At 41.2% G+C, this 15,220-nt stretch overlaps 1 protein-coding gene and 1 pseudogene across 4 annotated transcripts in view; one reads left to right on the top strand and one right to left on the bottom strand.

Annotated features, from left to right (window-relative positions):
- Positions 1-7,787, bottom strand: part of Usp25 (ubiquitin specific peptidase 25) — a 104,254-nt gene extending 96,467 nt beyond the window's left edge. For all 4 annotated transcript variants that reach the window (XM_042676790.1, XM_042676789.1, XM_042676788.1 and 1 more), the window contains exon 1: positions 7,680-7,787. In XM_042676790.1, the coding sequence (XP_042532724.1) occupies positions 7,680-7,724 (45 nt within the window). In that variant the 5' untranslated portion in view covers positions 7,725-7,787. The remainder of the gene's footprint in view (positions 1-7,679) is intronic.
- A 4,606-nt stretch (positions 7,788-12,393) lies between these two features.
- Positions 12,394-12,506, top strand: LOC122105726 (annotated as a pseudogene).
- Positions 12,507-15,220: the final 2,714 nt, after the last annotated feature.

The raw sequence follows: 15,220 nt of genomic DNA on the forward strand, positions 1-15,220 counted from the left end.
TGCTTAAAACTGAGAAAAAATGAGACATGATACTAACTAGTGATTGCATACTTTAGTAGAATAGGGAAAATGAAAGCCTGAATCCACAGTTAATATGAGGAGGCAAGATTACATTTATTTTGAATATACAAATTTGGTAGTAGTTGATATACATGAATGGGAAAAGACACCGCCTCTCAAAGATGGAGTTTACAAAAAATAGCAGAAACTTAAACACTAATTCTTAGTAAAACCAGAGTTTTAGACATCCGGATGTTAGGTATGGCTAAAGAGACATGGTGAAGGGCAAAGAAAGAACATTTATTATTATTTAGCATAGGCAATCATGGAAAGACAGCACTTTATTTCAACCATCCTTGGAGCACAGACACATGCTACAGTTTAAACAGACAAAGAACTAAGGGGAGAGAAGTGCATAGTTATTAGACATCCCCAGTTCTTGATGTGATCTGCTGGTTATTTTCTCAGTCCTTGTACTGTGAGTTCTGGAGAAGCTGATACACCTTGATTACCTTAGGGGAGCAGAGGGGTCAGGATAAATCTCTGACACCTAGCAGGTGGTCCATTCCTTCCTGGATTCTAAGATGGCTACAAACTAACTGTAGAGAATGGCTCAAGACAAAGCACATAGATATAAAGTGGAGGTTGGAATGCTTGGCTCTTACCCTACTTTTAGTTAATTGATGGGTCTAAGTGAGGAGTTAGTGTTCCTGAACAAAAGCAGCATTTTAGTAACTGCTACATTAGGAAATTATCACAGTTAAAAGACACAGAAAAATATAGTATACTTAATGGCAAAATTCCATTGCCCTGGATTTCCATGTATATGTTCACAATTTAACTACACAAGATTAAAGTTGTAGTTTAAATATATGTTCTTAAGGCTAAAAAGCTCACAGAATTCTGCCCAACAGTACAACCTACTTGCCACTGTTTTCTACTGATAAGTCTCATCTTTCTCCTCATATAATAAGCTTACAAACATTTAAAAAATGTGGGCAGCCCTATTATTACTCTAGAAAATGCTATGATGTGGTATCTGCAAGAGCAGTTTTCACAATGCACAGCCGCATCTTCCTCTCTGGACTAGCCAGACACTCAGATATGTTCACAAGGCAAAGTTCCATAAATTTTGGCATTGACCAAAGTAAACAATGACCACTACCTCTTATTTACATCGTATGTACTCCACTCTATACTAAACTACACAACCTATTTGGTATAATATGCAGCTTGAGTACACTGCTAAAACTACATTTTCTGAGCTAGAGGAGGAAAAAAAATAGAGAGCAGTGGAAGAAGGAAGAAGAAAGAAGAAATGGGGAGAGAGACAGGGAGGAAGACTGAGGGAAGGGAGGGAATGAGGAAAGGATGAAGAGAGGAAGGGTGGAGGGAAGAAAGGGAAAGAGGTTAAACTGTAATCCAAACCTGGGGACTCATCTTAGGCAACTTGATAATGGCTATCAACTAACTACCAGGGTAACAGATGTAGTACAGAGGACAACAGCAATAAAATTTACTCCAAAACATATTACAAGAATATCCTGAACGCATGCAGTAATCCCTTTATTTGAAGTCAAATAAAGTTGACCATCTGTCAAAATTAACCTTGTTATTCTCAATGTTCCTATTTAGTAACTTTGGTTATATCTAAATTATCTGTTTATTGTGAAGCAACTTTTAGCAAAATTGCAATAAAACATTTCAAAGTAGACAGTCACTGCTATCCCTTTACTTAGAAAAACAGAAATAAGCATAAAAATTACTGCCATAGATTCAATGTTGAGGAAGGTTCTATTCAATAAAGTTGTTGGTTCTTGAAGTGAAATCGGGGAGGATGAATTTATCTACCTACTAAAACAAAATTCAAGCAGAATAGAAACAAATGCAGAAAGAAAGAAAAAGAAAGAAAGAAAGAAAGAAAGAAAGAAAGAAAGAAAGAAAGAAAGAAAGAAAGAAAGAAAGAAAGAAAGAAAGAAAGAAAGAAAGGAAGGAAGGAAGGAAGGAAGGAAGGAAGGAAGGGAGGGAGGAAAGAGAAAGAAAGAGAAAGAGGTGGGGGAGGGACAGAGAGGAAAGGAAGGGAGAGGAGGGATGATTAATTAGACAGCAATAAGGAAATACAAAGTGGGCAAGAAAATTCAAATAATAAAGAAAACTACTTACATATAAGAATAAATTAAATCTAAGTATGCATTAATCAGGATGCAGGGGCAGACTGCTGTAGTCTCAGATACCTGGGACACTTAAAGGAAGAGGATTTTGTGCCCCAGGGTTCAAAGCCAGCCCCCAAACAACAGACAATCACTTCTGTTCATAAAAGTACACCATAGAGCAAACAGACATCCAGAAAGTAAAGAAAGATATAAATTTATAAAACATAAATGGGAAAGCAAATGTAGTGCTATGGTTTGGGTAAGCATTCCCCCAAAGCCCACACTTAATGTTTGTTAAAACCTTATGAACTTGGCCATGAGAAAATGTTATTCAGCTGAGCATGAGGACCTTAATATTGGGAAGCTGGCTATATAGCCAGACACTGTCTCAAGAAAAAGAAAATGCTGACAAATTCGTAGAACTATTACAAATCATATTTCCTAAACAATGTACCAAAAATAAAAATCAGTAAATGAAAGGAAGGATACATCACAAATCCTACCCATAAAGTAAACCAAAAAGAGAGGAATGAACTGGAGGCAACACAAGCAACCTAATGAAAAAGTTCAATGCACTGACTGAGTTCAAGCCCTGGTACTAGAAGGAAGGAAGGTAGGTAGATAGGAGGGGGATTGGAGGAACAGGGAGGGGAGGGGAGGGGGAAGGAGGAGGGGGAGGGGAGGGGAGGGGAGGGTACAGACTGAAGATTCTAACGATTCATGTAGTTCAGTGCAGAACAGCAAATGTTGGATTCATTTTTTTCCTATAGTACTGCCCAACTTCAAAGATATGTCACCTCATAACAAATCTGAAATGTTCATTTCAACACTTCCATTAAGTACATTCAGTCTGGTTTTTCTTGACCACACTTGATCAGTCATATGTAAAAAATACGTTAACCTGCTATCATTTTGGTTATTTTATGGACACAAAATATACTGTGCCTTCTAGTGGATGAGGGATATTTAAATGAGACAATTATCTAGAGCGTGGCACCAGTAAGTAGCTCATGCCTATAATCCTAGCTGCTCAGGAGGTTGAGGCCTAGAGAATCACAGCTAATACTACCTCAAGAGACTCTATTTCCAATTAACAAGCAAAAATAACCCACAACTGGAAGTATGGTTAAAGTGACAGAGCAACAGCCTTAGACAAGGAAGCCAAGTAACCAATAGGCCCCTAAATTCACGTCACAGCACTGGCAAAAAAAAAAGGGGGGGGAGGGGCAAAATTCAAATCAGATTTAAAAACATTTACAAAACTTAGGAAATGAAGACTGAGGTTTTGGCATAGTGGCATGCCACTCAAGAAGTATAATGGTTTAACACACACACCTTTTTTTCACACACACACCTTTTTTTTCTAGACCTGATCTGAAATTAAAACAAAAAGGCCTGGAATTATTGTTCAAATGGTGGAGCACCCACCTAGCAAAAGCAGGAACTTGAGTTCAAACCCCAGTACCACCGAAAATAAAAATAAAATCAGGAAACTCTGTAATATAGTTTATAATGATGAAACAATACACAACTAAAAACTAATGTTAATAGTGTTCTAGAACTTAGTTAAAATGGAAAATGAAAGAGGTACAATGACAAGAGTTAGAATGGTATACTGAAGAAATTTTTTAAATGTTTATTAGAACAGAATTAAGAAGGCTAGATATAACGTTAGAATACAAATCAAAATTAGTTATGGCTAAGGAACAAGTAAGGCATAAGCAGCTAGAACACTATCTCTGTGCTCAAATCAGGTCTTATGCTAACATTGCAACCCTTTCAGAGTATAGAATGTCCCTTTCATGTAACCTTTAATTAATATAGCTATTAAATGTTATATGATTTTATAACATTAGATTATATCTAAACTTGAAAATCTGCATGTTAGCTTCCCAGTTTGTGTTGTTCTTCTGGTTTTGTTTTAACTCTGTATTTGTTTTTCTTTTTTGTTATTGTGCAGATACTGTACAGGAGAGTTACAGTTACATGAGTAAGGTAACAAGTACATTTCCTATCCAGCATTGTTACCCCCTCCTTTTCCCCTACTATCCCCCCCCCAAGTTGTAAAGTTTGTTTTTAACAGTGTCTTGTATGTCTCATTGTCACAATGGGGTAACTGTATTTGTTTAATCTTGTGGCATACTTTCCATCTAACCCTAACCACCCATGGAATTAAATGAAATCTGACAGGTAGACCCATGAGATTCCTGTCTACATTCTCTGCAATTGCTTTATCTTCCATGTATAGAATACTTGCTTGTAACTCCAGCAAACATTCAGAACTAAAGAAGTCACTTTTGTCTGTTCTAATTTTAAAACTTTAGAAGATTCAGAGGCATTTGATCAGTTGTACAAGGTCATAGAAAGGTGTTTTAAGCCTACTCCAAATCTTGTCTTTTCTCTCACACTGCCTATTTTCCTAGCATGAATGCAGTTTCAAGTTTTCACTATTCCTTCATATTTACATCTTGAAATTTAGTGGGGGAAATAAGGCAAGTAATAGACATGCATTCCTATAGGAGGAAACCACCTATTACTATATGAAAAAAAATACTGGCTGAGTCCTACTATACACAAAGAACAGTCTAAGGAACTTCCTGTTTTATTCAACTCAAAAGGATGCTTTCATCCTCATCTATAAGTTAAACTAGATCCTGGAGGAAAGAATTTATGCTGCCCTAAAAAATCTTCACAGTGAGCTTGAATATCAAATTTCTAAGGATCTAAGGATTCTCCACTTAAATAATCATAAAGCACAAAAGCTGAAGATACACGTCCAAGATCCAAATTACCACAGGTTTAACGATACTTCATACTGTTTTTAACTTCACCTGTAACATCTCAAACTCAGAAAAGCAGTCTCTGGAGTTTTCTCCCCTGGCCTGACCAAATTTGAACAATCAACCAAAGAAGGCAAAGACAACCTCTTATCTCTTTATATACAATGTCTCAAGCCTCTTTTTCGGTGAATAAAAGACCTAGGTACGTTTGTGTAGGGTTTAGATTAAAAAAAATAATAACCTTGAAACTATTTTAACCACTGTAATGTAGCTTAGTAACTTAAAATTTATGAGCACACCTGCACACACACTACCTTTTTAGAGGAGAAAAACAGGGAGAGCAGAAAACAAGCTAGAAGTTTGGCTATACAATATCCATTACCTAAGCCATCAAGTTTCAAAGTGAAAATAGTTTCACTTTTGTTTCTTTCCAAGTTTGAAGTTTACTTCCTAGTTCCTCACTTGAAATCTATCTACTTCCTATTCCCTTCCTAGGTGGTTTGAAACCTGTCAACTTCCTTTCTTTCAACATAGTTTCAAGGATTAATAAAGTTGTACATGATTTTAATAGTTCTAGTACTTGTAAAAAAAAAAAAAGTAATAGTCTGTTAACACAGAAAGCAACAACAACACACATTTAAGTTTTCAGTTTTAAATACTAGCGTTAGAACTCATAGGCAGCTTCATAGGTAGGCCCTGTCATTTGAGCCATATCAGTCTTTTTTTTTTTTTAAGCACAAGAATCATGATGAAACTATAAACACATGTTGTTCTAAAAACATTTTCTCAATATCAATGAAATGACCTAAATCACACATACAACATATTAAAAATAGCATCTATACAGTGATTCCAATAAAGACTACTGCCTCTGTGTAGGGAAGGGACTCACTAAGAAAGAGGACTTGCTAAAACCAAGATCACTTTCTGAAACTTGATTCTGGACAATTTTATGCAGACACATAGGAACCACCCAAGAGTCAGCATATCTGACTCAATGCTTCAGTTTAGGCAATTTTTGTTTATTATTTGTGTTGGTTGTGGGGCTTGAACTCAGGGCCTGGGCACTGTCCCTGAGCCTTTTTGTGCTCAAGGCTAGTGTTCTACTGCTTGAGCCACAGTGCCACTTCCAGTTTTTGAATGGTTAGTTTTGGAGTAAGAGTCTCACAGCGACTTTTCTGCCCCAGCTAGCTTCAAACTCTCATCCTCAGATCTCAGCCTCCTGAGTTGCTGAGATTACAGATGTGGGCCACCAATGTCCAGCCGGTTTACTCAATTTTAAAAACCCACAAATTCATAAATTTCTTGCCATTGTTTAAGCTTATTAAAAGATGTGAAAAACGGGAGCTACGTTGTCCCTTCTGAAATAAATAGCCGTTAGCATACAACTCAGAACAGGAAGCATAAACAAAATGCTGCCGAAGCTTTAAACTATTACTTGGTAGTTATATGACCACATGATTCTCCCTAAGTCTGTAACTACCACACACTCAACATCAAAGATTAAGGTCTTCAAAATACACATGCAGGATTAGGAGGTAAACTTCTTATCTTCATTATCCAATCTTGAATGGAGCTGCAATAATCTGCAATAATCTCAATTTTTCCAACAACTTTGCCAAAGTACTTAAATTTAAATAATGCACTGTCCTTGTTTCCAAAATTTTAGAGTATCTTTAGTTACTACCAGGTGGCAAAACTACATCAGGGTGGGGCACTCATTACTCACTGGAGTAAATTAGAACAGCTTCAGTGGTTGTTCACGAAGCACCTGACTAAGCCTCCAATACCAACACAACTAAGGCAACGTTTCTTTTTGGCCCAAAATGCTTTACACCGGAAAGGGGGAGGGAAACAAAAAATCAAGTCATACACAACTACAACTCCTTGGAGCCATGATTAGTGCACTTAAAATCAAGAAAAGCGAGAGCCTGGTGTTCCAGAAATAGACTTTAAACAAATATAAAAGTTTGACTGAAGTGAACGACCATCGGAATGGGTGACCGACCCAATCCCGGAGCCGAGGGTAAATGACAAAACAAGGTCAAACTTCGGGGACAGAGGACTCGTGGAAAAACGTAGCCGGAAAGGATCTCTTTGCTAAGGAGATAGGTTCCAATATTTGCAGGGGGGGGGGGGACTTTAAAATGAGAGAAAAAAAGAAAAGAAACGACCCCCCCCCCTCCCGCGTGGATGGCCCGTAGCCGCCGCGGCGAACCTGCCCGGCGAGGCGGGCAGGTGGTTCGCCAGGGGTGGGTTTCCCGGCGGCGGCAGGCCTGGAATGCCATCGGGAACGCCAGCGGTGTTCACAGGGATGACAACCGGCATTGTTCTTAAAAACAACCCCGAAAACCACGGGGGGGGGGGGGGACGCGTCGGGAAGAAAAAAGTTTAACGGGAGGAGAGGCTGCGGGCACCGAGCGCGGTCGGAGCGAGGGCTCACCACGGCGCCTACCTGGCGCGGTCTGTCACGGGAGACAATCGGCCCGGGGGAGTGACGGAGCCCCCCCCCCCCCCCACACACACCTCCCCACCAACTACACCCCACTTCCACGCGCAGAGCCGGGCACCGGCCGGGCGCGACACCCCCGGGGCTGAAGGCTGGGGTGGTCGTGAGGCGTGCTGGAGGGAAGAGGAGGAGGAGGAAGCCCCGGGCAGCCGGGTGCCGACGCGGGTGGGGTGGGCCCCGGGGCCCCGGCACGGCGGGCAGGAGGAGCGGGGGGAGCGCGGGGTGCGCGCGCCTCACCTTCTGCGCCGCGCTCTGCTGCAGCACGTTCTGCTCCACGGTCATGGCCCCCGCGGCGGCGGCGTCCGGCTGCTCGCGCCTCGGCCGGCCCCAGCGGCCCCACTCGGCCGAGCTCCGCGGAGCGGCGCGGACGGCCGGGGAGGACAGCGCCCCCGCCAGCCAGGCGCGCAGGCGATGGCGGCCGGCGTGCGCGGGCACCGCGGGCACCGCGGGCGGGAGGAGCGGCGCGGACGGCGAGGACCACCAGCGCCGCCGCAGCCCCACGGCCTCCGCGAGACCTGCCTCAGCGCGACTTATCGGCCGCGACCTGGGCCATGGACGGGCGGCTGGGACCCCGGGAGCGGGGGACGCGGGAAGGCGCGAGCCGAGCCGAGCCGCGTCACGCGTTCGCGCGCTCCTGGGCTGGGCAGTGCCGGGGCCACGCCGGGGGGAGGGGGGGAAGGGAGCGAGGGGGACGGAGGGAGCGGCCGGCCGGAATGGCGCTGTCCTCCTCCCTCCGCGACTCCTCCTCCCTTCCCCTCCCCCCGGCCGCCGTCACCGCCCCCGCCCCGTGGCTCCTCCCCCGCGCCGCCCCGCCCGCCGGCCGCCCTAACCCTACATTGTGACCCAGGGACGACAGGTCGGGGCGGGGCCGTCGCGGGGCCCCACCCCTTTCCTGGTCCCGCCCTCTCCGCGCCAGGCCGGGCGGGGCGAGGCCTGGTGTTCTGGGGTGTGGCCAAGCCAGGGCACGGCGCCCCGGATCGCCTCTGGGGCAGGTTCCTCTGGGCGTCTGATGGAAGGAGAGGGTATTGTCGGGCTCTGGGGGCCCCCACGTTTCCCAGCTGCAGCCGGAGGGGGGGCGGGGGGGTGCAGTCATACCTGCGTCCCGGATCTGTCTCATTGCCCAATTGGCCCAGTGTCTCCAAGACAATCGTGTTCTACCTACCTGCAAAGGCACGGAAACCTGACTGGGTCCAGGATTGTAGTTACTTCCATCCACTCGCCTTTCTAGGAATTTCACCCGCGGTGAACCTGCCCGTAGAGAAAAGCCAAATAAGGGGCTGTCAAAAGTCCCTACAGTCACGTGCTTTTCTCCTTAACGAATCCTGGGGTGCAGCTTGCGTCTACTCCAGGTATTCCAATGTGTGCCAGTCACTGCTAGCCTCCTGGGAAATAAAGTTTATTTACCTAAGACTTCACAGAAATGAGTAAGACCTGTAAAGCAAACATTACAAAAGAACCACTGCCTCGATGATACGTAATTCTAATATCCCAGTTGCCAAATGAAGCGAACCATTAACATGCATGGAATTCTTGACTGTATATGGAATTGTAAGGAAAACCCAGCAATAGGAAAGCGCTCTGAAATATTATCTGGTTTTATTTAATCATACTGACGCATAAAGGCTCTGTAAGAATTCTCTGTACTTTGCAACCATGTTTGATTTGCCCCTTGGATTCCTTCAGCCATCTTTCCTTTCTTTGAATACCCATATTTATTTGCCTCCTTTTGATTTTGACAACTTAAAATTTTATTTTATTTATATCCAAAACATACTTGCCAGAAAAGCTTGAAATGCTGTTAAGTGATTGGGCGTAAGAATTTCAGGAGTAATACAACAGAACACTGAGTCCCAGAGACTTATGACCTGTCAAACAAAGCACATTAGATCTCACCTCCCACTTGTTTATAGACTAGTTTCTTCTTTTCCTTGCTTATGGACAAATTTCATGTTTCTCCATACTTATAAACATTTTTAGGGAACCAGGTTCCTGCATTTGAATTTAAGAAGGTTTAACTGAGCTATGGATGAAGCTCATTGGTTTTAACCTGTCTTTCAAATCAAACCCCCGAGCTCAATCCCCACCACCACACACAGGTTTAAAAGATTAACTTTAAAATCCAGTAATTTGGTTAAAGAAAAGGTTTTGTCATATGCCACATTTTAATGCCCAGAATGTGTCAATGCAACCAATATTCCTTGGGTTCAATTCTTTTCTTTGAGGTTACAAAAACAAAAACAAGCAAATAAACAAAATAAAACACCTTACCAAGTCTTACCATTCAATTCAAATGAAAAATGCTCTCTAAAGGGCTGTCATATTTGTCTACTTATATCATTACAATCACTTCTGGTGATTTGCAATTTGAAATCTTCATACTAAAAGAGTTTGAAAATAAATTACTAAGTTTACTCACAACTACCCTTCATAGAACATTTACAGTCTGAATGGTTAGATGAGAGAAATTTCAGAAATTGATGTAAAGAATCCTTTGCTGGTACAATTAACTCATTTTCAAATTTTGTCATTGTATCAGCTTTACTGTTCATGAGTCAGCTTTAATGTGCATGGTAGTTGGAATTATGTATTCTCAAAATGTTATTTAATAACCCCTAAGCTGTTATATTATTCTGTACTGTTGATATTCAGGCAAAGACATAAGTGGTAGAATTCATAAAGAATTATGAATATGTCTACTGAAATACATAAAAACTTAGTCTTCAGTTAAATAGTGTTGGGAAGACTTGCCTTATGTGAGGTACAGGCATAAAGACACACCCTATCCTCAGTTAATAATAATCAAAAAAGTTTGCCCGTTTATTATCACGTGAATAGTTCCATCCAAGCACAGTTTCTGTCTCCTCTCCCCTCCCCCCTTCATTCTTCTCTCCTCCTCTCTCTTTATAAGAAGGACCTCACCAAATGCTCGCTGCCCTTCCCCACCTCTAGGAATCGAAAGCAATAAATATGTGTCAATAAATTCAATATGTAGTTATCCATTCTCCAACTGTAATAGCAGCATAAAACAGACTACCAAAAATCTCAAATATTATTTTCTATTTCAAATAAAAATACAATTTCCAGCCAGGCCCTCTTGTCTCACACCTGTAATCCTAACTACTTAGGAGGCTGAGTCCTGAGGATCACAGTTCAAAGCCAGCCCAGGCAGGAAACTCCGTGAGACTCTTATCTCCACTTAACTATCAGAAAAACAAAAGTGGTGCTGCGGCTCAAGTGGTAGAGTCCCTGAGGTGAAGAGCTGAGGGACAGTGCTTAGGCCCAGACTTCAATATAAAAAATAAATAAATAAATAAATTTCCAATAATACTACTGTATTTTTACATGAACAAAGGATTTGACTGTTCATATCTCTTTGTTCAGACAAAATTTGAAAATCCATTTCTGGGCTCTAAAATCTACCTTGTTGCCAAAACATATTTGTAAGACATCAGTAAGAGGGAAAAGTTCAATTCATATTTCCTATTTGAACAACTTCCATAATACAAGGGTGGGAAGAAGGGGAATTACTGTCCTTCTTGAGGTGGAATGATATTCCAAAATAATTTTGTTTTTGTTTTGGGTCCTGTTGTGGGGCCTGAACTCTGGGCCTGGGCGCTATCCCTCAGTTCTTCAGCTCAAGGCTAGTGCTCTACCACTTGAGCCACAGCGCCACTTCCGGCTTTTTTCTTTTTGCTTATGTGGTGCTGAGGAATCGAACCCAGGGCCTCAGGCATGCAAGGCAAGCGCTCTACCACTGAGCCACCTTCCCAGCCCCCAAAATAAGTTTGTTTGCACCAATAAGCAAACAATAAGGAATCATTAAAATAGTGATTTCTATGATGTCACAATGACACTATTCAGGGTGTTCATAGATTAGAACCTATGAAAGTATTATCTGCCTGATACCACAAAATGCCTATTGTATTAAATAGGTGCCTAATAAGTTTATTTATGCTTTTAGTATTTTATGTCAAATAGGTCTAACTTCTTATCCAAGTGAATGGCTCTGACATATTATGACAGTCCTGCCATATTATTCTATGTGAAAAAATATCAATTACATCATTGCTAGTGTCTTAGGCACTCAATAGTGTCTGATATTTCCAGAGACAGGCTCTAGATGTTGCTCTAGTAATACTGTGTCTCTGGGCTCAAGGTTGATAGCACAGTACTATAGACTGGTTACCAGAGTCTTTAAAGGACAGAAAATTTATTTCTTTGAGTTCTGGGAAATGAAAATCCAAGATGAGTTTTAGCAGTTCTGTTTTCATTCTGTTCTCTCTCTCCTTGGCCTCTGTCCCCATGGCCATACTCTGGTGGTCTCTGCCTGTAATTGTTCTCTCTAAAGGAGGGCTCATCATTTCATCTTCTTCTAAGGACACCAATCTCATTGGAGGTCACCACACAGTCTCATTCTAACTTAATCACCTCTTTAAAGAATTTGCTTCAAAATATAGTTGTTTTCCAAGACACTCAGGCTTAGGATTTTGACAAATAAGATTTAAGGGAATATAATTTAGTCCAGAAGTCCCTTATTCCTACACATCTTTGTGCCTTTAAGTATGTTTTTGCTGTCCAATCCCATACCCTTAGCACATTAAAGGGTGGTAACTTTACACATTTTCCCCAGTGTTGACACCTCAGTTGAATCCTTTGGAGACACAGGCATTCTATGAATTTAAAAAGGAATGTAGACTAATGTCAACTACTGCTTTGCAAAGTGTACTCCTTTATCTATACCCTTTCTGTTTCTTTGAATAATCTGAAAGACATTGTCTCACAGTAAAGATAGCTTGAACCGGAACCCTAGACCCTATGTCATTTATTTTTCCATCCCTTTTCTTCATGCTCAGAGGACATTATTGCCCTTTCTATGGCAACATGCAGAAAGTTTTCTATGATTAGCCTATAATGTGTAAGGGCCAAGAAAACCACATATTAGAAAGTCTTTGTGTTGTCAGAAAGGAGAGAAGGTTAGCACTCTCCTTGGCAAGCATGGGTCTGACAACAGGTATATGGTTAAGGCATTACCATCTACTCCATGGCATCTAACCATCATTGTTAGCCAGACCCAAAGAAACATAGACTCTATGGTTTCCCTCATTTTGTAATAATTACTATATGCCTGGCACAGAGTCATAACTGCTCAATAGCTATGTTTATATGACCATGCAACATGATACTAATTGAAATAAACTCCAAGACATGGAAACAGCAGGTCTGTTGTTGTTGTTGTTGTTGTTGTTGTTGACCCTGTTGTCACCAATGTGCTGTATCGAGTTCTTTCTTCTTATTTTATATCATTTATCTTTTTCCCTTAGTTTATCCCTGGAAATCACTGTCTTTGATTCTGGTACCCTGCGTCTAGTATATATACATTTATCTGATTTGGGAAACAATGACAAAGGATGACCCACTGGAACTATGTTGGAAATGAACTTCATAACTTTGGAGGAGGGGAGAAGTAAGAGAGGTGGGGGGGAGGGAAGGGATGGTGGGAGAAAAACAAAGGAGTGTGTAACAATGTTCAACAAGAAGTACTCATTACCTTACTCATTTAACTATGACCTCTCTGTACATTATCTTTACAATTAAAAATTAAAAATAAATTAAAAAAAGAAAGTCATGTACGTCACTTTCCAAGACTTTTCTCTCTGTTCAGACAACTTGATTTGTACACGTATGCAAATCCCAAGGAACAACCCAGGAAGTCCTAGTTGCTTAAACTTTTAAGTCAAGCCTTGATTTGCCTCTTTGCCATGAGATTCATATCTTGGGTTCCTATTTATCTGCTACTGAAGGCCATGATTCATGGGCATCTTCTCTACCAAATAAACCTGTCATAAATGTGTTTGTCACTTTTCAGCTCAGCCTTCCACAGATTTTTCTACAAAGAAATTGATAATAATATAACCAAATTCTTTGTCACCATGGAGAGGATTCTGCCCACTCACATACTCAGATCATCTAGAATGGATTTGGCCACTTGGTGACTAGGTAAGGAAGGCACTGGAACATGGGAGTAAGAGAAAAGGCAAACAATTCCTCTTTCTCCTGTTCTTTCTTTTCTTAGCAGCCTCTCCGTAGGCTCTATTTCTTTGTTGGTTCTACCTCTTTCCAGACTGGTTTCCCCTTGTTCCAGATCTTCCTTGTTATGCCGGTTCTTGAGATCAGCAAAACGTTTGTCCACCCTTCGTCTTTCCGAATCAGAGGTAGTAATGACATCTTCCTATTGCTAAGCTCTGGCTTAACTCAGTGTCATAGTTTAGATCATGAATATCCCACATGTGTTGAAAGTTCCAGCCTGTGGAAGTACTGGGAGGAGGCAAAAGTGGCCCAGCAGAGGGAAATGAGGTCATTACATCAAGGAGTTTGGACCCTATTTTCCTCTTTCTCTCACTTTGCTCCCTGGCTGCTTTGAGGTGAGCAGTGTTCACTACCGTATGAGCCCCTCCCCATGGTGTGTTGCCAGCACAGGTCCCAAAGCCAATGTCCAACTGACCATGGACAGTCATCATAATCTAAAATACACATTCTTATCTCAGGCATTTTGCCACAGTGGCAGAAAGCTAACACACTCCCTGCACTGTCTGGCTTCTTACCAATTCTTTTACCTGTACAGAATATTTTTTTCTCTGAAGTAATCTGTTTTAACTACTTGGGTAGCATCCAACTTTTTGAACATGACTGACCTACTTTCTCTCTTTTTCATTCCATCATATATCCAATGACAATCATTGATCTGTAATACATCTATACAATGAACACTAATGACATAGGGTCATTTTGATGATTGACTTACAACATAAAAAATGTTTAGAACTCAAATGACTTCTTGTTATAGCTAACCTATAGTTTAACCCACTGCCATAGCCTGAATTTTGAAGATCCCTAAATGTCCACATGTAAAAGGCTTAGTGCATAGGAAGATCAATTGTTCATAAGCAAACTGTGGTCCCTATGAATTCAGTGCCAACTTGGTTTCATAGTAAGTTTGTATCTCACAAAGCCAAAAAGAAAAAAAAAATTAGCAAGGCTTAGCAGTGGATCTTAAATCATTATGGCATGCATTTTTTTTTAATTTTTTTCTTCCCTCTTATAAACATGACTAGTTTCCTCTGCTACCACACAAAGATCTTGGACTGAAACTGTGAACCAAAATATCCTTTCTTCCCCCTCCCCCCTCTCTTTCAAGATCACACTATATAGTCCAAGCTGGCCTCAAAGAGAGCCCTGTGCCACCACAGGTAATTAGCCTTTCCTCTTTGTAAGTTGAACACCTTAAGTAATTCATCAAAATAATTAAAAGTAGGCTAACACAAATCATCAGTGTGTAGTAGCTGCGATTTTAACTACCAATGAGCAGAAGGTTTTGGAACTTGTTTGTAGGAGTTTTTAAACTTTTGTAGTGGGTGAGGGAAAGCATAGAACATCATAAACAATGAAGAATTAGACCAGAAGGCTGACAGAAATGTGGATAATGAAGGTTATGCCTATGAGGTTGCAAATGAAACAGACTTTACTGGAAACAGAATTAAAGGTACTCAGGTTACTAGGGACAAAGAATTCCTCTGTGTTACGCTTATTCATTGAGTCTTGATGGAAAGCTGAGTTTAGGGGTGACTGACTGATTTATTTGACAGAGATAATTTCTTTATTTCCCCTCCAAATATTTCTTTATTGAGATTAAGTGACTACATTAATTTTACACTACATAGTTATGCTTAGCTAAAATCACAAACACATTTTAACCTTCATAATGATAATCATCATTATAT

This window comes from Dipodomys spectabilis, unplaced genomic scaffold, assembly GCF_019054845.1.
Source record: "Dipodomys spectabilis isolate Male_0828 unplaced genomic scaffold, ASM1905484v1 ptg000032l, whole genome shotgun sequence".
Classification (NCBI taxonomy): Eukaryota; Metazoa; Chordata; class Mammalia; order Rodentia; family Heteromyidae; genus Dipodomys; species Dipodomys spectabilis.